The 23802-nt window shown below is 31.9% G+C and overlaps 2 protein-coding genes and 1 non-coding gene across 3 annotated transcripts; 2 read left to right on the top strand and 1 right to left on the bottom strand.

The window, feature by feature from the left end:
* The first annotated feature begins 229 nt into the window (after nt 1-229).
* LOC123913146 (glucan endo-1,3-beta-D-glucosidase-like) lies at nt 230-6108 on the top strand. Its single transcript, XM_045963750.1, has 5 exons — nt 230-513; nt 848-1512; nt 4113-4439; nt 5539-5833; nt 5947-6108. The coding sequence occupies exons 1-5, from the start codon at nt 444-446 to the stop codon at nt 5982-5984; spliced, it is 1395 nt and encodes a 464-aa protein (XP_045819706.1). The 5' UTR covers nt 230-443; the 3' UTR covers nt 5985-6108.
* A 7625-nt stretch (nt 6109-13733) lies between these two features.
* On the top strand, nt 13734-13805 carry TRNAE-UUC. Its single transcript has one exon. It is a non-coding gene; the product is annotated as a tRNA-Glu (tRNA).
* A 3170-nt stretch (nt 13806-16975) lies between these two features.
* On the bottom strand, nt 16976-23350 carry LOC123913145 (coatomer subunit gamma). Its single transcript, XM_045963749.1, has 18 exons — nt 23139-23350; nt 22624-22721; nt 22477-22527; nt 22228-22341; nt 21906-22106; nt 21715-21816; nt 20678-20785; nt 20363-20596; nt 19861-20111; nt 19542-19713; nt 19301-19456; nt 19141-19191; nt 18876-19007; nt 18603-18800; nt 18368-18499; nt 18112-18285; nt 17713-17955; nt 16976-17482 (listed from the first exon to the last, which is right to left on the bottom strand). The coding sequence occupies exons 1-18, from the start codon at nt 23182-23184 to the stop codon at nt 17288-17290; spliced, it is 2658 nt and encodes an 885-aa protein (XP_045819705.1). The 5' UTR covers nt 23185-23350; the 3' UTR covers nt 16976-17287.
* Nucleotides 23351-23802: the final 452 nt, after the last annotated feature.

The raw sequence follows: 23802 nt of genomic DNA, 5'->3' as shown, positions 1-23802 counted from the left end.
CCATCTTATGTTAAAAAATTCTAAAGTTTTATCGGAGATGTTCTTACAATATTATAAACATTAATACAAAAAATCATTAAAAAAATATGAAAGTATACACAAGTTGAATAAAAGTTATAGATTAAAAATATTGATGGAAAAAACTTCAAGACTAAAAAGTGTGAAAAACATCTTCAAAAATTAAAATGAAAATTTTAGAAAACTATAAGATAAAAACATATTTAACACTATATAGAATTAGAGGGAATACTTAATCAAATAAACCCATACGTCATGATGCTTCAAATTGCCAATGTAAACAATCCTTGTTCGTAGAAAGTAGGTGTACAAAAGTGATGTGAAAAACTCTCATTCTTAGTTAGTTTTAGTTTACCCTTCCAAGTTCCTTATATAAACAACATCTACTTCAAAGTTTGAACAACTCAACTCAAATTTTTGAAACCATGGCTACAACTTCCAACCTTTCATTCCTTCTTTACCTTACCCTCATCACCACTACCCTCTACTTTGCTGGTTTGTTCTTTCTTAGTTCTTTGTTACATTACTCTTATCTTTTTAGATTTTTTTCCTTTCAATTTTTCAAAAAAAAAAAAGAAGTTTCTTTTTTTAAAAGAAACTTTCTTTCATTTTCCGGGAAAGTTGAAGAAACTTCTTTTATGCATAGTTCAAGAAAAAAACAACATTACTTTCTGATAACTTTTTCTCTGTAATTTAACACCAAAGTGAAAATTTGTTCCTTTCTCAATGACCCTTCATTCAATTTTTGATTTTGATTCCATTTTTGAACTGTTTTACACTTTTAGAATTGATTTAGCTTAATGGGTCTTTTTATCTTCATGTGTTTCAGATTCGCAATCTTTCATCGGAGTAAACTACGGTCAAGTCGCCGACAACCTTCCACCGCCGGACGCCACGGCCAACCTACTAAAATCCACCTCTATCGGAAAAGTCCGTCTTTATGGTGCCGATCCAGCGATCATCAAAGCTTTAGCAAATTCCGGCATCGGAATAACCATCGGAGCTGCCAACGGTGACATTCCGAGTTTAGCATCAAATCCAAACTCAGCGACTCAGTGGGTTAACTCAAACGTGTTACCATACTATCCTGCAAGCAACATAACTCTGATCACCGTCGGTAACGAAGTTATGACATCCGGCGACAATGGTCTCATATCACAGCTAGTTCCGGCGATTCAAAATGTCCAAAATGCCCTCAACTCGGTCTCACTCGGTGGCAAGATCAAAGTATCCTCAGTTCATTCTATGGCCGTGTTGACTCAGTCGGATCCTCCATCTTCCGGGTCTTTTGACCCGAATCTTAAGAACACATTGAAAGAGTTGCTTGAGTTTCAGAAAGAGAACAAAGCTCCATTCACTATTAACCCGTACCCGTTTTTCGCTTACCAGAGTGACACAAGATCCGAAACCCTTGCATTCTGTTTGTTTCAACCGAATTCGGGTCGGGTTGATTCGGGTAATGGTAAACTTTACACAAACATGTTCGATGCTCAGGTCAGTTACCAATTTCCTTTTTTTGTTCTTGTTTTAATATTTTATTGCCAAATGTTGACTTTTCAGTCAACCGACAATGGTAAACCTTTGTTAAGTGTCTAAAAATGTTCACTTTGAGAGTTTGAGTAGGCATGACAATGGGGCGGGGACGAGTTTTGCCTTCCTCAAACCCAAACCCATGAAGTTCAGGTTTCCCCAAGCTCATCCCAAATTTGAGCGGGGATAAAAATAATAACCTCAAACTCATACCCAACGGGAATCAGGTATTCTCTTTGGGTTCCGGGTATCCCCATCATGTCTCTTTCCACATGAATTTAGATTATATTTTAATATTTTTTTATTAAAAAAAAAGTTAAATGTCCAAAATTATTTTCTCTCAATAATATTTTTTTAAATAAAGAAAAAAATGGTTTGTTTAATACTCAAATTAAAATAAAAAATAAATATATGAGCGTAATTTAAAAGATTGTTTAAGCGTTTCTAATTTAAAAGAGGTGAAATCTAATTTTTAGTATAAGCGGGGCGGGTTCGGGGACGGGTTTGGTGTGGATATCAATGTACCCATTACCCACCCCAAACCCATCTTTTGAAATCTGGGAAAACCCGAACCCAAACTCAGTCAACTCGGGTTTTCTCCGTCAAAGCGGGTATGATTTGGGTGGATACCCGCGGGTATAGGTTTTATTGTCATGACTAAGTTTGAGCTTGATGTGCGAGTGAGATTAAGGGATTGTTTGTTTAAAAAATTTAAAGAAATCATTTTTAGCGTTTTAGTTATTTTTGTGTTAAAGTGTTTTTCTAAAAAAATCATTTTGATATAAATTATTTTTGTGTTTAAGTGTTTTTCTAAAAAAAATCGTTTTGATATAAATTAATTTTTTGAGGTTTATAAGAAAAATGTTATTTTATGTTTGTTTAAAGTTTCCATAAAAAAAAAATTGTCCCAGACCATTATATTTTTAAGGTATTAGTATGCTTAATTAGTGGTCGGAGATATCGTTCAGCATTTTCCTTCTTTAAAAGGTAATTAAAATAATTTTTCATTATCAAAAAATGAAGACACAAACATAACTAAACCATAAAAGTTGCTTCTAAGTATTTTTTTTTTAAAAGCTAATTAAAATAAATTTTCATTATCAGAAAATTAACACATAAATGTAACTAAAACATAAAAGTTGTTTCTAAGTAATTTCTACGGACCTAACATAGTTTGTTCAATTTTGAAACTATAGTGAATTTGAAATACTTGATTAAATTAATGATAAGGTCAAGCGTAATTTGATTATTCTATGATTGTAAATTACTCATTATTGAACTTGAAGTTGGAGTGCAAGTTCTTACTTTTTTGAAAGATGCTACTTTTGTAACGGGTTTCTATTCTTGTCCTTGCTTATGGTGGGCTGCCTACAGGCTACAGCAGAGCCAGAGAGGTTAAAAGTCACGGTCACGCATCTTCTTTTCGTTTAATCATCTTTTATAGGATTACGTACTATTTTTCTTGACAAAGGATTACGTACTATTTAGTTTCTAATTTTAGTGTATAAAAGTTGTTACTCTTGGGTTCACAGCTTGTGTCAAAAAGAAAAACTTTTTAAATATAGCATACACTCTTAGTCTCTCACGCTATACTATAATCCCTTAAAAGTTAATTAATGCATTTTAGTTCTAAATTGTACTCCTTTCCTCGTCCCAATTTGATTGACACAGTTGACTGTTGTGTACTATTCACACATATTGTTTTGACCTTATTTTTTTACTGATAAACAAAAATAAATATTAGTATATAAGATATTGTTTGATTCGTCTCGATGAGTATTGTCAAAATATCAAATTTTTATAATTTTTACTATTACACAATTAAAAGTATTAATCATCAAAATTATGCATCGGCATGCATGAAACAGTCAACTATATCAATAAAATTGGGACGAAGGGAGTGATAAGTATTTTAGTAGCCGTTGACTCATTGAAATTTTTGGTTCGACGGCCTCTATTGAGTCATGAATCACGATGAAGTTCTAGTAGTAAGATACGGTATTATATAGAATTTGTGCACATGTTGAAATTTTAACAATGCATAGTTGTGAGTTGTGACAGACAGGCTGGCTAGTTGCTAAATCACATTCACATGGCTTGGCTATGATTGATTATTGTATTTGTAGGACATGGATTAAAGTAAAAATGAACGATAGTTAATTTTTCAAAAAAAAAAATTTAATAAGAAGAAAATATTAGTACGTTGTTTCTAAGGGGGCTCCAAGTCTCCAACGGTCTAGTCTTGTTGCATTTCCCATTTGATTTTGGCGTATTTGCTGACTCTTATCCAACCTAATCATTTGTCTAGCACACAATGGCCTCTACTTTTCAACAATAGCCACTTATAATTTTTCAAAAATTAATATTATTAAAAAAAAAGGTGAAACTATGAATGAATTACTTTGCATAAGTATTCTTTATTAATTGCATGAGAAAAAAAATGGAATAAATGATTAAAAAAATAAGAATAATAAGTAGTAAGTAATATAAAATAAAATAAAAAAATAGTTTCTTTTCCTAAGTCCTAACCGATTAATAATTTTTTACACTTTGCATCTGAGTAGGTTGATGCAGTACATTCAGCTTTAAGTGGAATGGGATTCGAAGACATAGAAATTGTGGTAGCTGAGACAGGATGGCCTACACGTGGGGACAACAATGAAGTAGGAACAAGTGTTGAAAATGCCAAATCCTATAATGGAAATCTTATTACACATCTTAGATCATTGGTTGGTACACCTTTGATGCCTGGAAAATCTATTGACACATACCTTTTTGCTCTCTATGATGAAGATTTAAAACCTGGTCCTGGATCTGAACGTGCTTTTGGTCTTTATAAAACTGATCTTAGTGTTGCATATGATGTTGGCTTAGACAAGTCTTCCCAAAAGGTAAACAATTTTTTTAAATGGCAAATAATATTAGATGAGTCAGGATCAAATGACACCAACTAGTGTGACATCAAATGTTACACATCTCAATAATATTTTAACCGATATAAATTTTATAAAATTCACAGTTGGATTAAAAGTTTATATCATATAGATCATTTGTGTAAAATTTCAGACAAATCCAAAATCATTTAATATGCTATTGCGACACATAAAGATTAACGACATATAAAAAAAGAGTCAAACCGTTAATTTTACATAAATGAGCTATATGATATAAACTTTCAATCCAACGGTTGATTTTATAAAATTTATACCGGTTAAAACGTTATTGAGAGCTGTAATATTTGGTGTCAAAGTAGTTTGTGTCATTTGATCTTGACCCATATTATATATAATATTCCGTACGCAATAAAAATTAGAGAAAATTCAAAATACAAAGAGTTATTAGAAGTACACTCTACCAACATCTAATAAATTCAAAATTACACACACAATTATATAAGAAGGCGAACCAAAAGTGAAACACTTGTAACCCACCACCACAAGAAGATCCAAGGACCTCTCAGAAAGAAAATTCATATATTATTTTAAATTTTATTAGTTTAAGGTATGGAGTTGACATGGCTTTACGATTTTATTGTGCATGTTTGGTTCAACTTTTGAATGAAGCAAAATTGATTCGTAAAATTAATTTTGATATGTTTGGATGTTCTTACATGCATGTGATTCTGACTTGAAACTAGAATTTGGAGCTTTTGACTCTAAAATTGAGTTTTAATCCTAAATTTATTGGTCAACCTACTTTTACCAACGAACTCTAATGCACTAGGAAGATATAGTATTGCATCATGCAAAAAAAATTTTCATTGTTGGATTTATAAGTCTTATCATATGGCCAAATCTATGGTGAAATTAATATTTCACCGAGTCTTCTACGGTGCACAAGTCATGAATATTATTATAGTATCTAACTTAGTTTAACAGTGAAAATAAATATGTGCATCATATAACATTTATCTCACATATGCACAATAGAACTAGCCACTTTTACATGAAACATAAATAAATTACTTTATCTCTATCTCTATGTGCACAGACTCCTCCATCAACCAATCCAAAGGCTCCTATTACTCCATCACCTAAAACAACAACTCAATGGTGCATTCCAAAATTAGGAATCTCTGATGATGAACTGCAGGTAAATCTTGACTATGTTTGTAGTAGACAAGGCATAGATTGTGGACCAATTCAACCAGGAGCTGCTTGTTATGATCCAAATACAGTAGCATCTCATGCTGCTTTTGCAATGAATCTTTATTACCAAAAGTTTGGTAGAAATCCTTGGAATTGTGATTTCTCTCAAACTGCAACTCTTACATCTCAAAATCCAAGTAAATTTCCTTTACACCCCTTTTTCTTTTTCAAATTAATATGTCTAATGAATACTGTACTATATAATTCATTAATGAGCTATCTAACATGATTTTTGCTACTCTCTTTGTAGGTTACAATGCGTGCGTTTATCCAAGTGGAAGTACATGAAAATGCAGAGGCTCTACATTTATATTCTCTTTTATTTTGGAAGTACATGAAAATTTGTGACAATTAAAAAATTTGTATATTTTTTAGAATTAAATGAATGAACAAGGCTCTACATATTCTCTTCTATTTGGTGTCCTTTTATTTTATATATACAACTTTAATTGTAAAAAGGGATCCCAAATCATGATTGTTTCTGTAGGTATCTCATTGTTAGAAAATAGAACTTATGTTATTGGGCTTTTAGGTTAGTAGCTCATTAAGTATTATTATTATATATTGCCTTGTAAGCTTTTAACAAGTTAAACTATTGGTATTTTAATGTAAACCCTAGCCTCCTTTTGTTTATTTCTCTATTTTGCATCTCTAAAATTTAACATGGTATCAGAGCAAGGTTTGATCCGCCTTGAACATGCAATCATGATTGTATTCTCAATAGTTTGAGAATATTGTGTTTGTTAGTAATTTTCGGTTGTTTTGAAGAAATTGATCAAAGAAGGAACATGGTTCAATTTTGGATTCCTAACAAAAGTGCAGACGTGCTTGGTCGCTGCAATACATTTTGGTAGTATTATTTTCTTTTCATTTGTTACAAGAACATATGATTTGGTCATGGTTCCTAATTTTGGTAGTTGTTCGGTTTGTTTTGTGGTGTCTGATATGAGTTTTGCGAGTTAGTCTGTTTTTCAATTAGTTTTTGTTTGGTTTGATCGGTTTAGTTTGGTTCAGTTTGCCTAATTGATTGCATTTCTCCGTATTGATTCTTCTAATTGATTGCATTGCACTTCTCCCTATTGGTTTCTTCTGTTTGATGACACTTCTACCTATTGCATTGTACTTCTCTTTATTGATTCTTCTGATTGCATCGCACTTCTCCCTATTGTTTCTTCTGATTGCATCGCACTTCTCCCTATTTCATTTCTCTTTCGATTGCATTGCACTTCTCCCTATTGTTTCTTCTGATTGCATTGCACTTTCTCCGTATTGCACTTATCTTCTGATTGCATTGCACTTCTCCCTATTGATTCTTCTGATTGCATTGCACTTCTTTCTATTGTTTTTGATTGCATTGCATTGCACTTCTCCCTATATCGCTTCTTCTGATTAATTGCATTTCTCCCTGTTGTTTCTTTTGATTGATTGCACTTCTGTTTGGTTCTTCTATCGGATGGTTCTTTATTTGGATGATAGTTCACATCGTTTGGCTCCTGATTGTTGCTCTTGGTTATGATATTAGTTGGGATGATTTATTTTCAGTGTATATTTTGTAACAAACTTAAAGCTTAGTAAGCTTTAACTTGAGGGGTAGTATTACAAATAGAAGTTTTGAATTTTTTCTTATTAAGTATGTTCTTCATTTTTTGTTTGACAAACTCTCGATATGCCATATTGACTCATCGTGAGTTTGTGGGGAAGTGTTAGATAATAGGACTTATGTTATTGGACTTTTAGGTTAGTATCACATTAAATATTATATATTGCCTTGTAAGCTTTTGACAAGTTAAGCTATTGGTATTCTAATGTAAACCCTAGGTTACTATCATATCTGTTATATTGTGTTGGGTTGTTAGAAAGAAACTTGATATAAGAGAAATAGAAAAGGGTAAATAGGGTTTTACCCCCTGCAAAATAGGCCAGTTTTGCGTTACCCCCTGCAAAAAAAAAAATAATTGTGATTACCCCTTGTAAAATGAAGATTCCATCATTTACCCCCCTCAGTCAACAACATGAATATTGACTGGACAAAATTGATGACGTGGGATGCATGTGTAGCTTTTCATTCATTTTTTATTAAAGTTTTTGTGCCACGTAGATAAATAACTTAATATAATTATTAAATTTTCAAAAAGAAAAAGAAATTAAAAAAAATTGTTAATAGAATTTATTTAGGGTAAATGATCATTTACCCCCCTGCAAAATAAGCAAATTTTCGTTTACCCCCCTATGCAGATTTTTTTTCTGTTTACCCCCCTGCAAAAAATAGATTCACTCATTTTGCCCCCCGTGTGTACAGCAGGACATGTGAATGTGCAAATCTGCTGACATGGCTTGTACACGTGGAAAAAATAATTAATATTTATTTTTTAAATTCCACGTCAGATAATATATTTTTTTTAAAAAAAAATTTCTACAAAATAAAAAAACGGATTTTTTTTTTTCCCAAAAAAATCCTACAAATAAATTTTTTTTCCTACAAAATTTTTTAAAACATTTCCTGCAAAAAAAGTAATTTTTTTTCCTACAAAGAATTTAAAAAAATTTCCAACAAAAAAAAATGAATTTTCTTATTTTGCTCCCAAAATAAATATTTACTCCAAAATAAAGTTTATTTTCAAAATAAAAATTTTAAAGATTTATTTTCAAATCTTTTTGAATTAAAAAAACATGATCTTTATTTTTTAAAAACAAAACATTATTTTTTTGTTAATCTCTTTGAATTAAAAAAAATAGAAAAAGAAGTTTATTCGTATTTTCCTCTTATACCAAAATTATTTGTCCTAGAATTAGAAAAATAGAAGGAAGCAGAAGACAATAACGAAGTAGAAGACGATTCCGGTGATTGAAGAAGATGACGACGAATATGATCACGACGGTGGAAGCAAACCGGCGAAGATTCTGTTTTTTTTAAATAAAAAAGATTTGAAAATAATTTTTTAATATCTTAAAAATAAACTTTATTTGGGAGAAAAATATGAAAATTCGTTTTTTTATTTTAGGAAAAAAATAATAATTTTGTACGAAAAAAACTATTTGTAGGAATTTTTTAAAATTTTGTAGGGAAAAAAATTTTATTTGTAGGATTTTCTTTTTATTTTGGAAAAAAAATTCGTTTTATTAATTTTGTAGGAAAAAAATTTAAATTTTTTTTTAAAAAAAAATATTATCTGACGTGGAAGTTAAAAATAAATATAAATGTTTTTTCCACGTGTACAAGCCACGTCAGCAAATTTGCACAATCACATGTCCTGCTGTACACACAGGGGGCAAAATGAGTGAATCTATTTTTTGCAGGGGGGGTAAACAGAAAAAAAATCTGCATAGGGGGGTAAACGAAAATTTGCTTATTTTGCAGGGGGGTAAATGATCATTTACCCATTTATTTATAAACATTCTTGTTCTTCTTCTTCTCGGTGTAATCACAAATCAAATCTCAAACAATCAACAAAATCTTCTTACCCAAATTTCTCTCAAATTTCACGTCTTATTAACAACCCTAAATTATTTCTCTTCTATAACCACAACTATACGATACAAAACTAAGTCAAAGTAACAAAAAACTTAAACTTTCCAAAACTCTTCAATTCTTGGATGAAGGTTTGAGTTATTAATTTAAGTTTAATGAATATTTTCCAGATCTACAGTTTGATGAACTTTTTTGTGTTAACAAGGAATATTTTCCGGAACTTTAGGTTTAATGAATATTTTCCAGATCTGAAAACAAAAATCAAAGGTGAAGATAAAGGTTTTTGTGGGTTTCGGCGAAGGTGACGATGAAGGTTTATCTTGTTTTCGTTCAAGATGACAGGTTTAGATGATTTGGGTTTGAGTGATGAAGATTTGGGTTTGAAGATGATGAATAAGTAAGTGATGAAGATTTAGGTGTTGAGTGGTGTGTTGATTGATTTTCTTTTCTTAGAGAGGGGATAACTTTTGTTGTTTTTGATTTTTTTGAAGAGAATGATGAAATTATAGCAATATTGAAGAAGATGAACCTTCAACCCCAATTACTATCGTTTTTTTCTTCTTTTTTTTCAGTTTTTTTTAATTAAAAAAATAATAATTATACATTCATTAATGAATTGACAATAAAAAAATAAATATAAAATAAATTAATTCCACTTGTACGTGCCACATCATCAATATTGACCAGTCAGCATTCATGTTATCGACTGAGGAGGTAAATGATAGAATCTTCATTTTACAGGGGGTAATCACAAAAAAAAAATTGCAGGAGGGTAACGCAAAACTAGCCTATTTTGCAGGGGTAAAACCTTATTTACCAGAAAATAGAAGAGAAATATAAAATAGAAGAGAAATATCAAAGATACATGTTTCTATCTCTTTCTTTTTTGTTGAATAGAAAATGAAAAGAGAAAAATGTTCAGTTTTAAAAACTTAAAATTAACTTTAAGTTCAATGTTTAAAAAATTAGGGTGGAGGTTGAACCGACAAGATTTTTGAGTTATGGTTCAACCGATTGAACTACAGTTGAAATAGACAATAAATAAACTGGATAATAAAGTTAATACAAAATCTCAAATAAAAAATTTCTTCTGTAAGACTGAATTTCAAATAGAAAACATCTTGAATCATAATCTCAATGTCGTTTTACAAATAATGTCCAGCGTGCAGCATCGTTTTTAAATCCATGGCAATAGTGCCGGTCCTAATTATTTGGAGGCCCGACTTAAATGTTAAAAATGGATTCTTAATAAAAAAAAATTAAAAAAATCCTTGTTTAAATTATAAATCACATCAATAATAAAAAAAAAATATGGTTGTAATGTGTAGCTAACAATAAAAAAATTCAAATTGAGTCAAAAAAATAAAAAAATAAAAAAATTCATATGTTAATATAATAATAATAGTGCAGTGGAGCCGTGGAGGTGTTGGTTTGTATGGAAAAGAAGCAACAACTTTTTTTTTTAACGTTTTAATGTGATGGACCATTCCCACGTTTTTACTTGGGCCTTCTTTTATTTTTGTTGAACAGAAAGGGTAACATTTACTGAATTTTTTTTTTAACCCAATAATTATCAATCTACCCCAACATTAATTTTGAATGGACGAATTTACCCTCATATATAAACTAAAACCTTGAAGAAATTTTTTTTAATTTTTTTTTACCTGAACACTTTGAAAAAAAGTGTGTAGGTATGTAAAATTTTTTCAAATTTATTTTGTTACCTACACACTTTGGAAAAAAGTGTCCAGGTATGTAAAATATTTCTAATTTTTTTTTGTTACCTGAACAATTTGAAAAAAAATGTGTAGGTATGTAAAAAATTTCTAATTTTTTTTTGTTACCTGAACACTTTGAAAAAAAGTGTGTAGGTATGTAAAATTTTTCCAAATTTATTTTGTTACCTACACATTATGGAAAAAACTGTGTAGGTATGTAAAAAAAAAATTACTTTTTTCCAAAGTAATAGGTAACAAAAAAAAAATTCCTAATTTATTTTGTTACCTATTACTTTGGAAAAAAAGTAATTTTTTTTTTACATACCTACACACTTTTTTTCAAAGTGTTTAGGTAACAAAAAAAAATTAGAAAAATTTTACATACCTGAACACTTTTTTCCAAAATGTGTAGGTAACAAAATAAATTTGGAAAAATTTTACATACCTACACACTTTTTTTCAAAGTGTTCAGGTAACAAAAAAAAATTAGAAAAATTTTACATACCTGAACACTTTTTTCCAAAGTGTGTAGGTAACAAAATAAATTTGGAAAAATTTTACATACCTACACACTTTTTTTCAAAGTGTTCAGGTAAAAAAAAAATAGAAAAAATTTCTTCAAAGTTTTAGTTTATATATGAGGGCAAATTCGTCCATTCAAAATTAATGTTGGGGTAGATTGACAATTGTTGGGGTAGAAAAAAAAATTCACATTTATTTGGCCCTTTCCTTTTTTTTATTTTTTAACAGATATAACATTTATTGGACTGGGTACACTGCAGCATACAAAAAACTGGAGGCCCCCAGAAAATAGAGAAATTTTCTCATCCCACTCACTCACTTTCTCGCCTACTCCCCTAGCGCACAAAAAAATTCGGAAAATACGTTCCGAACTGTTTTTCTAGTGTAAAATTTACACTACAAAAGATTCGGAAAACGTTTTCTGAATTACTAGGGGTAGGGGAGAAAGTGAGTAGGTGAGTTGAGAAAATTTTGAAAATAGAGGTCCAGCTCCGTAGCACCTCCTGCACTGGGCCTTGGTCGGCCCTGCATGGCAATGGACAAAGTCGTGCGACAACCAAGGTGATGGGCATGGTACTCGATCAACTTGTGTTGAGTGGCTAAAACCACCGATGTTTTCTCTCCCGACCCCCCTCATTTCTTTTCTACCCCCCAAAAATCCCATTTTGCCCCTTGCGGTATAAAAAAATTTTGCCAACAAACTTCGGTTTATATAAACTGAAGTTTTTAAACATGGAAAAAAAATTCGGTTTATATAAACCGAAATAACATATACCCCCCAAAAGAAGGAAAATTTATGTGAAAATTCGTGTAGAGCTACCTGTGGTAAATTTAGCATATCTCTCTGAATATAGGTCGTATGCTAATGATTTTTAATCCAGTGTAAAGAAGACAAAATTTACTACAAGATTGACACCGGAATTATTAAATTTCATTAAGTATAGTATGAGAAAATCTACCTACAAGTTTGAGCAAAGTTTCTATAAAATGTTGTAGAGATACCTGTGATAAATTTATCATAGCTCTCTGAATATAAGTCGTATGCTAATGATTTTTGATCCAGTGTAAAGAAGACAAATTTTACTACAAGATTGACACCGGAATTGTTAAATTTCATTAAGTATAGTATGAGAAAATCTACCTACAAGTTTGAGAAAAGTTTATGCTCTGTTTTTGTACCAGTACTCATTATTTGGTCAAACTGAACCAATTGGATAGTTAACCCTCAAAACAAAAATTATATTTGTATTCTTGACACCCTAAGCTTTCCAACGAGTGGTCGTTTACTCAAATTGGACATCGTTTAGTATTTCAAATAAATTGTGGAAGTTGAGGGTCTCATGCAGAATTTATGCAGGAAAGCTGATAAAAAAATTGGAACACAATATTTCGGTTTATATAAACCGAATTTTTTTAGCATGACAAAAAAATTCGGTTCGTATAAACCGAAGTACCCTCCAAGGGCAAAAATAGAAATTCAGGGGGTAAAAAAGAAATGAGGAGGGTCGGGAGAGAAACCTTCAAAACCACCTGTTGGTAAAATAAAGTGAAATATGAATGCAACTTTTGGTGATAATAAATATTGGAATGTGTATTCGAGACCAGTGCAGGTTTTGTCAAGCTAAAACGTAATGTTATTTTATTTTGCTTGGTGTAGAAGGTGAAGCACATAGGTTGTTACAAGCCATCTTGGGGAATTATGATTTATTTATTTTTTGACAAAGGGGAATTAGAATTTAAAACCGTCATTTATGAATTGGATGCAAAAGTGGTGGTAGACAATTTTAATAAGTCATTTTGTTCAAACTTCATGGTTGAATTTTATAAGAGACAAGCTAACATGGGGTGAATATGTATATAGTTAATCCTCATCCTCGAGTATTAAATTAAAACTATTTTTTCCAATAATGATAAATTAATTTGTTTCCTTTAAAAAATATATGATGCTAACTTTTCTGTCAAAATGCTATCGTAGTAATTACTCTCTCCGTCTCAATTCTTTAATTTTTTAGCTTTTTAATTTTGTCCCAAAATTTTAGTCTTTTTAAGAAATCAATACATATTTATTGATACTTTACCATTTGTACTCTTACAAAAGTTAAATCATTAATTAAATATATTTTATCTTTCTTAATAACATAAGGATAAAAATGATTTTACTTATCATTTCTTAATTTTCGTGCAAAATTCCAAAGTTTTAGGACGAACAGAGTACCATAACAAGAAATTGATAATAACAAAGAAGACAAAAGGAAAAGAGAGAAACGTTATTGTTTGTTGCCATATATGGATTACAAATACAGGTGTTGGACAAAATTAATATCAACTTCCATTGTCGTCCAGCGGTTAGGATATCTGGCTTTCACCCAGGAGACCCGGGTTCGATTCCCGGCAATGGAACTTTTTTCAACTTTATCAAAAATTTCTTTTTTCCTTGTATGAAACTAAGACGTCTTGACTTTATTGAGATAAGGAAACTAGAAATTCAACCTAGCTTATAAATTGTTCTGAACAGCGTTATTGTCACCCTTGTAAAAAGAGTTAAATGCCAAAAAAAAAATAGTTAATGTCACTTTTTTAATACATTAAAAAATGGGTCTCACTAAACAAAAAAAATTAGATTCACATATTTAGGATTATTCTTATAAATTTCACTTAATGATAATAAAAATAAATATTAAAGTTTTATTTCACTTGAATGTGTGTATTTAGAAAAAACTTAAAGTTTTATTCGAGTTTTCTTTTTTGTTTACAATAAGCTGAAGATCGAACCCAGGACCTAGAGCATACTACCGAAATCCTTCACCATTAGACTAAACCTAGTGACTTATGTTTTATTCGAGTTTTGAAATGTTTTATTTAATCAAAATTGTTCAATAAATATTAATTCCGTGTCTAATTTTTTTTTTACTAAATTTTATGTCTAGTTAAAAGAAAAAGAAAAATTACGTGTGAGTAAATATTTGTTCAATTCAATATAAATATTAATACAACGATGAATAAATCACTATTTCCATTTTTTAAATTGGAGTGATATTGGATAATTTAATATCACAAATACACAATAAGAAAGTGAATTTTTTTTCTACCCCTACATTTATCTATTTACCCCAACATATTTTAAAATATTCTCATTCTACCCTTATATTAAAGTGTGCTAGTATGTTAAAAGTGTACTGGTATGTTAAAAGTGTGTTGGTATGTTAATTAAAGTGTGCTGATGTATTAAAAATGTGTTAGTATGTTAAAAGTGTGCTGGTATATTAAAATTACATTTATCTCTTTAACATATTTTATCGGAACACTTTTCAAAAGTATCTTGGTATGTAATTAGTCATGGTTACACCGTGAAACTGTGGCTAAAACCGTGGCTAAATGAAAAATTCTGGAAAAAATTGCATCAAACCAAGGATGAGTTGCGACACCAAAACACTTTCAAAATTATTCAAAATCACTTCAAAGTTCTGCAATGGAAATTAACAATTCAGATAGTGCTGCTGAGGCTGCTTGTGAGAATGCAACTTCCCCTAGCATTTGCTAACTTTGCCTTTTGGTTTCATGGTAGATTTATGTGTTACTGTAATACTGTTTAGTTTGGTGTGTTCCATATACATGTAAAATAGTTCATGAACTGCTTAAAACATAACATGGAATTTTCAAATGAGAGATGGAAAATGAATCATACATCATGATTTGCAACAGTTTAATGAGTTAAGTTGAGGCATGGCTTTATGAACAACTTCAATAGAAAGATAAAAACGTACAATATGCAGCCCTTCAATTTTGCACTTGAGCAAGTTGCATTTATGTTACTTTGCTGCAGAAGAAAACTTATCTAAAGCACATAATTTCCCCCCTTCCCAATTGAGGTCATTACCCGGTATTTTTTGTTTTTGTTGTTGTTGTTGTGGTTATTACTTTTAAACGTTCCAATAGTAGTGTGCAAACTGATTGTTTAAAGTTTCTTCTTCAAGCTCTAGGTGTGGAGTAAGCATAATTGTTGTAATTGTCTATGTGAAGGTTGTCCTTTCCTAAGTTTGATTATATTTCTTCTATGCTGCATCAGGTTAGCTATATGTTGGATAATTACCTCACATTATTGTTGTAATTTCTTCTGTTAGGTTTGTCACCCACACTTGTTTCTTGCTCATCCGGCATGCCTCAAGTTAGTGCATTGGAACAACAATCTTGTCAAGCTAATCAATCAGAAGCTTTTCCATTGAGAAATGGGTTTAAGAATGAATTTGGTAGTACCAGTTCAGCTGTTGGTCACGATATTGTTGGCGATGGAGTAGAAAAAGATAGTTCAAAGTGGCAGTCAAAAGAAAAGAGAAATTTAAGACATACAAGTAAAACTAGAAAACAAGTCTCGAGAAAGTATATTGGAATGGATGGCGAATCCAAAGCTTATTTAACAGGAACAAGGAACTCATATGGATTGGGTGAAGATAGCACACTTTTGATGCAGTTTTAACATATCAACATACTTTTAACATACCAGCACACTTTTGATGTAGTTTTAACATACCAACATACTTTTGATGTAGTTTTAACATACCAACACACTTTTAACATATCATCATACTTTAATTAACATACCAACACACTTTTAACATATCAGCACACATTTAACATACCAACCCACTTTAATATAAGGGTAGAATGAGAATATTTTAAAATATGTTGGGGTAAAGAGATAAATGTAGGAGTATGAAAAAAAAATCAATAAGAAAATAAGTTACATTGAACTATTCCAAGACTGCCAATTTATTTATTTTTTAATACATTGAACTATAAAACAAAATAAGTTACAAAAAAAAAATTAATAAAATGACACTTAGTTGAGGTGATGTATTAAATTTTGAAGACATAAAAAATAGTTATTTTATTTTTGGAAAATACTAATGAGTATATTGGGTGCAATGTTTAATAAGTAGTAAGTTTTTATGAAATCATGCATTCAAGAGATCAAAATGCAAGTGTTCTTAAGACACTGATTAACTGGACAATTTTTTTTTGTAGGGATTAAATAAATTAATATTATCATCTCGCGTGTTTTAATCTTAATCCAACAACTGAGACTGTAAATAAATCCTAACAACTGAGATTGTAAATAAAAAATAAAATGGTCTAATGAGAAAAATAACAGGAGTAATCAAAAGGTAGACTTGACAGTAACAACGGTTGCAATCACCGTCCTTTCAAAAAAACAAAAACCTTTAATAATACTGCAACCCTGTTACGACTTACGAGGCTGAAATGTGTGTTGCAGATCTGAAGCTGATATATCAGATCTAATATATCTTTTAAATGTTTTAAGACGTTTCTTTTTCCTTTTTTTTTTGACAGTAAATAAGACGTTTCGTTATATAAATGGTATTATGTCGAATATCCTGAACATGTAAATTAACTTGAACTTTTCTCCTCAAATTTGGGGTAAAAAATATGTTCAAGATAAGTTTAGCGTAAAAAGCTTTCATGGGCAGCAACATCACTGAACAAACCAGTTGAAATTGAACAAATACACACCTAAATACGAGATGTATATTCTGGACTAAACACATTTGCTATTTAACAAATATCCAATTCATTGAGAAAACAAATATTAGGGAAAATTCTCAAAATTCATAATACATTTGCTACAAAGAAATGAAGTATAATTATGACTATGGAAATTTACTCTAATAAACCCGACATGATACTTCTGGGTATTGTTCCTGGTCTAACAAGCATGCAATGAGTAACAAATAAATTGCATATACCAAGCCAAAACATGCAGTTTTGCAATTCTTTACACACATCTATATATGTGACTGTTTAGCTCCAATCACCACAACACAAACTTGGGCCGCGTTGAATCAACATATCTTGACTTGAGTGAACTAGCCGCTTGCTACAATCTCATGGATGGCATCACTGACATTTACATCATCGGATCTAACAGCCAGTTTCATTGCAACATCCTTTGTACTATCAATTCCAAAAGACAACCGCACAAGTACCTTCACACCCCCTATGAATACACCTGACAATAAGCATGTGTGTGACCTTGAATTGGGCGGGACTGCTTCTGTGCCCTGCAAGTAGTGAACAATAAAATAATCAGAAAGATATTGCCTCCTAGAAGATATGGCAGAATTAGTAATGAACAGGCATTGATTGATACAAGATGCTCATCTGGCAAGCATCTAACGGGGAGAACATCACGTCATGTTGCAGTAATAAGTGCAAAACACTCGTAATCAGTTTAATAAAATTGGTCTCATAACAAACATCTACAAATCAACAACTGACATCATTGGCTTACCTCACAAGGTTGCATGCCCAGAATATTGATGACGGTATTTACAGCTTCAGACAAGCCTTCCCCCCTTTGGCCAAGACCATATTCATCCACCCGTTCAGAATCAGGGTCCATGCTTTCCCATGCGTTTCTGAAATTAGACACCCCCACTTTCAATATGTAATCTGCCGCAACAACCTCTAGATCCTCCAGTTGGTATTCATCTTCAACGCCATCATCTTCAGCCTCACCAGAAGTTGGATCAACCTGGTAAATATGCAAATATATGAACTAACAAGCAAATTTCAACAAATAAAGTATAGGTTTAGTTTTGCACAAATTTCCCTCTGCAAACACAAAGAAAGCTTCATGATTCATATTTAAACACACACTCAATAAATTTCAAATAAAGGGAAAAAGTACCTCTTTAACAATAAATTTAAGAATGTTAGAAAACTTTCCAGTTGTTGGCAATCCCTCAGGCTTCTCAAATGCCACAAAAGTCTGCCCAGGTGAGTCATAAGGAAGAGATCTGAGGGGCTTGGAGATGACCTGAGAAAATTCTTCTGCTTCTGAAGCATCCACGATTACAATAACCTGGAATAGGGAGAAAAATTACACAGATGGCTTGAAGTTGCATAATAGTATGAAAATATACATCATTTATATCAGTCATTACATCTTCCAATAGTTGTTCAGGTATTGTGTTTGTGCAGGTGTACTGAAACACAACATGCGTATCAAAAATGTGTTTAACAACATTAACTGCATATTCCGTCTCTGCTTCAGTAAGCTCCACAGGTGCTGAGGACTGGTAAGAAATATAAAATATATCAGAATATATATGATCACATTGGATATAGAAAGAATAATATAAATAGATAGAGTTTTGTACGAAGATTTAGGGAAAGAACCTTAAAAAGCTTCCCAAAGTTTGCAAACTCGGGAATTGACAGAAGTTGCCTTTCATATGAATCTACAGTGGATGGGGGGCCACTAGGAGGAGCACCCAAACCGGTTGGCTTTTTACCAGGGGCCTTCTTCTCTGCAAGAGGCTGAGACTTGACCTCCCTGGGCACCAAATTAATGTCAAAAGCCTTGTCCGAAGGCTCCTGCAGTCACAATAAAACATTAGATATGTCCTAAAGCAACCAATGAAAAGAAACAACAATATATAGAGGCCTTACGTATTTTTTCAAACTAGTCTCCAGATTGACGAGCGGGATATCAAGTGAGCCGAAGAGGAAATCACTCACATCGTTATCAATCTCAATATCACCTCCAAGGGTGTTCAGATAAAGAGTGGCTCTATCGCGAACCTGCAAAGAAATCATAATCATCCAAATATAAATCGAAGAAAATAATAGTTTGACACACTTCCTTGAAAAAATGTATGACTTAAGGAACCGTGTAATTTAGAGATGCAATGTAAGAAATGATATAGAAGTTGACCTCATCATCACTGTCAAAAAGACATCGCCTTAGCAGAACAAATATGCGGGGCTGAAAAGAATAATAAAGAGATTTTTAATCAAGTTAATAACAGATATTAACCTAAATAAATAAAATAAATATTCTAGAGAAAATGATTAATAAATAAAGGCAACAATACCTTTAATCCATCAACAGAAGCACCAAATTTGGCCAGTGTGCTCACAGCACTGGCCCTAACAGTTGCATTCTCAAGATGTACTCTGTTATAAATATACCGAATATATTTGCTAGGGTCCACTGTTTTTGGTCCTTCAATTCCAAGGAAGTGGAGTATCTAAGGTACAAGGGTAAACGATTAACAAAAGGTGAAATTCCAAAAGCACACAAAGTAAACAACAAAGGACAACCAAAATTACCACCTGTGTAGACAGGTAAGTGAATTCACAATCTTCAATGAACTCACAAAGATGAAGCAACCCACTTTCCTTAGCATCAGGGATATCTCTAATAAGAATCACTATTGAATCAACAATTGCTTTCTTGTAATCGAAACCACCTTCTTCCCTAAGAATGTTACTCAGGAAATTCATCCTGAAAATAATAACATAATATAAACCAGTAATTTAGACATTTATTAGGGGAAAATATTCAAATGAAAGATGTAACATCTGACTGAAAGAAACATATCAAATGACACATACTATTATAAAAATAAAAAAGAATGACACATATACTCACAAAGATCTATATTTTAAAGGAAACTTCAAGCACAATGATCTTATTGCTTCAACAACAACAATTTTGAACTCGTCTGCAATATCAGACATGAAATTTGTAATCTGCTTCATGAGGCGATCCACACTTGATTCATTTCCTGTCTTCAAAAGAGTAGTAATAGCAAGTGTGGCAATGCTTCTGTTCTGGTCAGAGATTAAACTTTCCATATCAATGTTGCAGTTGGTGACTGCCATTGGATGTGTCATTGCCACCTGCAAAGTTCAAAGCCACGCTCAAAATTGTTAATAAAAACAATGATCAAGTTAGAACGTGAAAAATCTTATAACATTAGCTACAATACAATATTAGGTATGATTTTTCATCAACTTTCCCAAAATCATAGCAGACCAGAAAAGCAAAATGTGTCTCCAGAAGGGAGAGAATCGACTTGTATCATTTCTCAAATTCTGTTAAAGCATGAATAATATTTCTACTAAAGTTTATGTGATTAAAGAAGTTCAACCTTGTTCAACGTGCGGACAGCAGCAAATCTCAAAACTGGCTTGGAAGAACTTAGGAAGAGCTGAAGAACAGTTATTGCTGGAGTTAATTCTCGGCTAGTTACCCCATTAAGGTCTGTAATTGCCTTAGCAGCTTCAAAAATCACCATTTCTGACTTGTGACGAAGGCAACTTTCAAGAAAATCATAGAAGGGGCGGTCCCCTGATTGTGTAGTATTTCCTGACTCACGAATAACCTGCAGATATTATGCTACATAAAGATTATTCAAATGAATACCCTCCCAGGGAAACTATATAAAAAAAAAAGGAAAACACACCTGACTTGTATAACGGATCAAGAGACATTGGGCCAAAGGTGAGCGAACACTTCCCCTTGTCAAGCTGGTAACCAGCTTGCTAACTGCTAGTCGATCATTCTGCCGTATCTGCAATGTTCACGTCACCATGTGTCAACAAATATGTTAATAACTTGTTTGTATGCCCGATAAAAGAAGGATGTTTGGAAAGTATAATCAATATGTCATAGGAGGACTTTAAGAGTGATATAAATTAAATTCATATACATATTTACCACAAGAGTTCGAAATAATATACAAACTTTGCCAAAGTTGGGAACACGGCAATGTTCAAGATAATCAGTCTTTAAAACTATTCACAGTGCTTTTGTAAAAAAAAAAAAACTATTCACAGTGCTATATGATGCAGCCGGTTATCAATTGCAGCAGTAGTTGAAGCAAAAATAAGAGTATAAATAGGATTATTCCAAAAAATTTAGTCACAATAGATGGCATAATGTCGTAAGATGGAATAGATAACAAACAATCAAATAACCAATCTTCAAGTGTATAACAAGGAGTTTTGCTTTCTTTTATTGTGGTAAACTCATTTCCTTGAGAAGCTTATAGAAAAGTTAGACAAATTATTTGATTAGTTGTAATTCAACGGATGGTTCTGACATGAACCGATTATTAAGAAAATTCAAGTTGTCCACTAAAGGAATTTAATGGTTTTCATATTTAACACCCCCTTCCCCTTGTACTGAATTTGAATTTTTATTTGGAAATATGGAGGTAACAAGGATTTAACTCTAAACCACTTTAGCATAAAGCATCGATGTCATGCTGAATATCTAAGTGGTTTGAAAAGGAAATAATGAAACACTAGCTCATGCCGAATATTCAACAAACTTCAACTGTGATAAATTGAAATATTGAGTGTACTAGAAATTGATCTGTTACATATCCCAGAAACTGATGAATGATATTGCAGCACCAACGACCGAGTTTAAGGCTATTCAGTAGAAAATATTTTATTACACCAAGAAGGCTTTCATCATCAAACCATTCACACATACCTGATGTAACAAAGCCAGTGCATGAAATTGTACAAGAGCTGCTCTTGATTGCACAGCTTCCTGAACCTCATTGCTCCACCTTTTTACAATCTCAGGATTTGTCTGAAAGTGGGGGATATGGAATAAGCAACTGATGTATGTGAAATATACAGATACAGATATAAGGAATTACAAATAGATATTAATAATACCTGAAGTAGATGAATACCACTAACTAGGGCCGCACTTGCAACAACTGGATTCTTGTCTACAATTGCTTGTTTCAAATACCGCTCAATTTGGGTAAGGAGGGTTCCATCCGTGATGCGACACAGCACGCGAATGGCATTTGCCCTATACATATCAGTCTTACTATTCATGTCCTTCATGAGAGAGCTTGTGACAATAATAACCTTTTTTAAAAAATAAAAGAGACAGACACAGTCAGAATTTAATTTAGTAAAACAAAACCTGTTTAAGTGGATCTGACAAGATATACAACAGTCAGATATAAATTGCATGAGAAATTGTAACCTCGTCTGCAGAGGGGGAGAGCTCCTTTATTATCAAGTAGACCATTCTCCTCAACCCAAGATCTCGGGACTGGAAAAGCTTGGTAACAGAAAAGAAAACTTCTGTGGCTTCAACCTATGAAAATGTGGCAAGAAAAAATTACTGAAAATGGATTCATATTGACTCTAACATAACCCTTCAAATCAAAGTACATCTATAAATAAGATACAGTCTTTTTATTATTAAGAAATAAAAGGAAATTATCTTGACCTTTGTAAATGTCTCTCCCTGATTCAGTAGGTATAAAAGTTTCGTGATAACCTAAAAAAGGATATAAAACACACACCGTCAAAAATCAACCACCGATTAAGACAGCGGAATCATAATCATAAATCATAAATAAACAAATAAAAGAACCTGTGAACATCTCCTAGCATCTAGTTGTGGATCATTAAAAACCCTGGCCTCTTGAAGAACAGCCCCCTTTTCAATTCCCATAAAGGGGGAATAATCAGCTATTAAACAAAAAAACAGAATTAATCAACAAATATGAACATTATAATATGCACATCACAATAAACCAGCTTGAGTAATAACCAAAGTGTGAAAATTAAAGCTATGAAATATCTAAATGACTAAATCATCTATTAATCATAAACTTGTTCAAATTCACACAAACAATTGCATGTTAAAAATGAACTGCATTTCAGATTACACGATTAGATCAATTCAAATTTCTACAAATCGAAATCATATATAAAACGAATCAAAAAACGCACTAATCCAATTCAAGTATTGTGATCTACGCAAACCCTAACGCATTCCTCATTAGAAACAGAAATTAAACATTGGATCTAGAAAAGGAGCACGGAAGAGAGTAGATCGAATTGCGAAAGAGAAAAGTGGATGGAAACGAGTGAAAAATGAATTACCTTCGTCGTCACGGTCATCGTCTTTCTTGACAAGCGGCTGAGCCATCGCCGGAGTTGGTGAATCTATGAGATCTGGAAATTACGCAATGTTTTTTCTATAGGTGCCTCTGCGAGTGCACCACTGAAGTTTAGAATTGAACAGAAGGAAAAGAAGAAGAATGAGAGGAAATATGCCTCGGCAAAAATAATAAACTCACGAAATAAGAGGTCTTGGGTTAAGTTTTTTAATAATTGTAATTTCTCATTTTTTTTATTTTACTAATTACAATTAAATTTTTATTTAAAAAAAACCAATTCAATTTCTATTTTTTCTTCTTCATAATCTCTACCTTTTTTCTTTTCGGGCTTAATTAGTAAAATAGTCCCTTAAAGATATTTTTAGTTTTACATTGGTCCCTTAAAGAAAAAAATGTTCGAATAGGTCCCTTAAAGAAAAAAAAGTTTGAATAGGTCCTTAAAGACATCTCCATTAATCAGTTTGGTCCTTTCCGTCCATTTTTTCGAGGACCAAACTGATTAACGGAGATGTCTTTAAGGGATCAAACTGATTAACGGATATGTCTTTAAGGGACCTATTCGAACCTTTTTTTCTTTAAGGGACCTATTTGGTCTTTTTTTTCTTTAAGGGACCAATGTGAAACCAAAAATGTCTTTAAGGGACCAT

Source organism: Trifolium pratense, linkage group LG3 (assembly GCF_020283565.1).
Source record: "Trifolium pratense cultivar HEN17-A07 linkage group LG3, ARS_RC_1.1, whole genome shotgun sequence".
In the NCBI taxonomy this organism is placed as follows: domain Eukaryota; kingdom Viridiplantae; phylum Streptophyta; class Magnoliopsida; order Fabales; family Fabaceae; genus Trifolium; species Trifolium pratense.
This window is presented reverse-complemented; position numbering and strand designations above follow the sequence as displayed.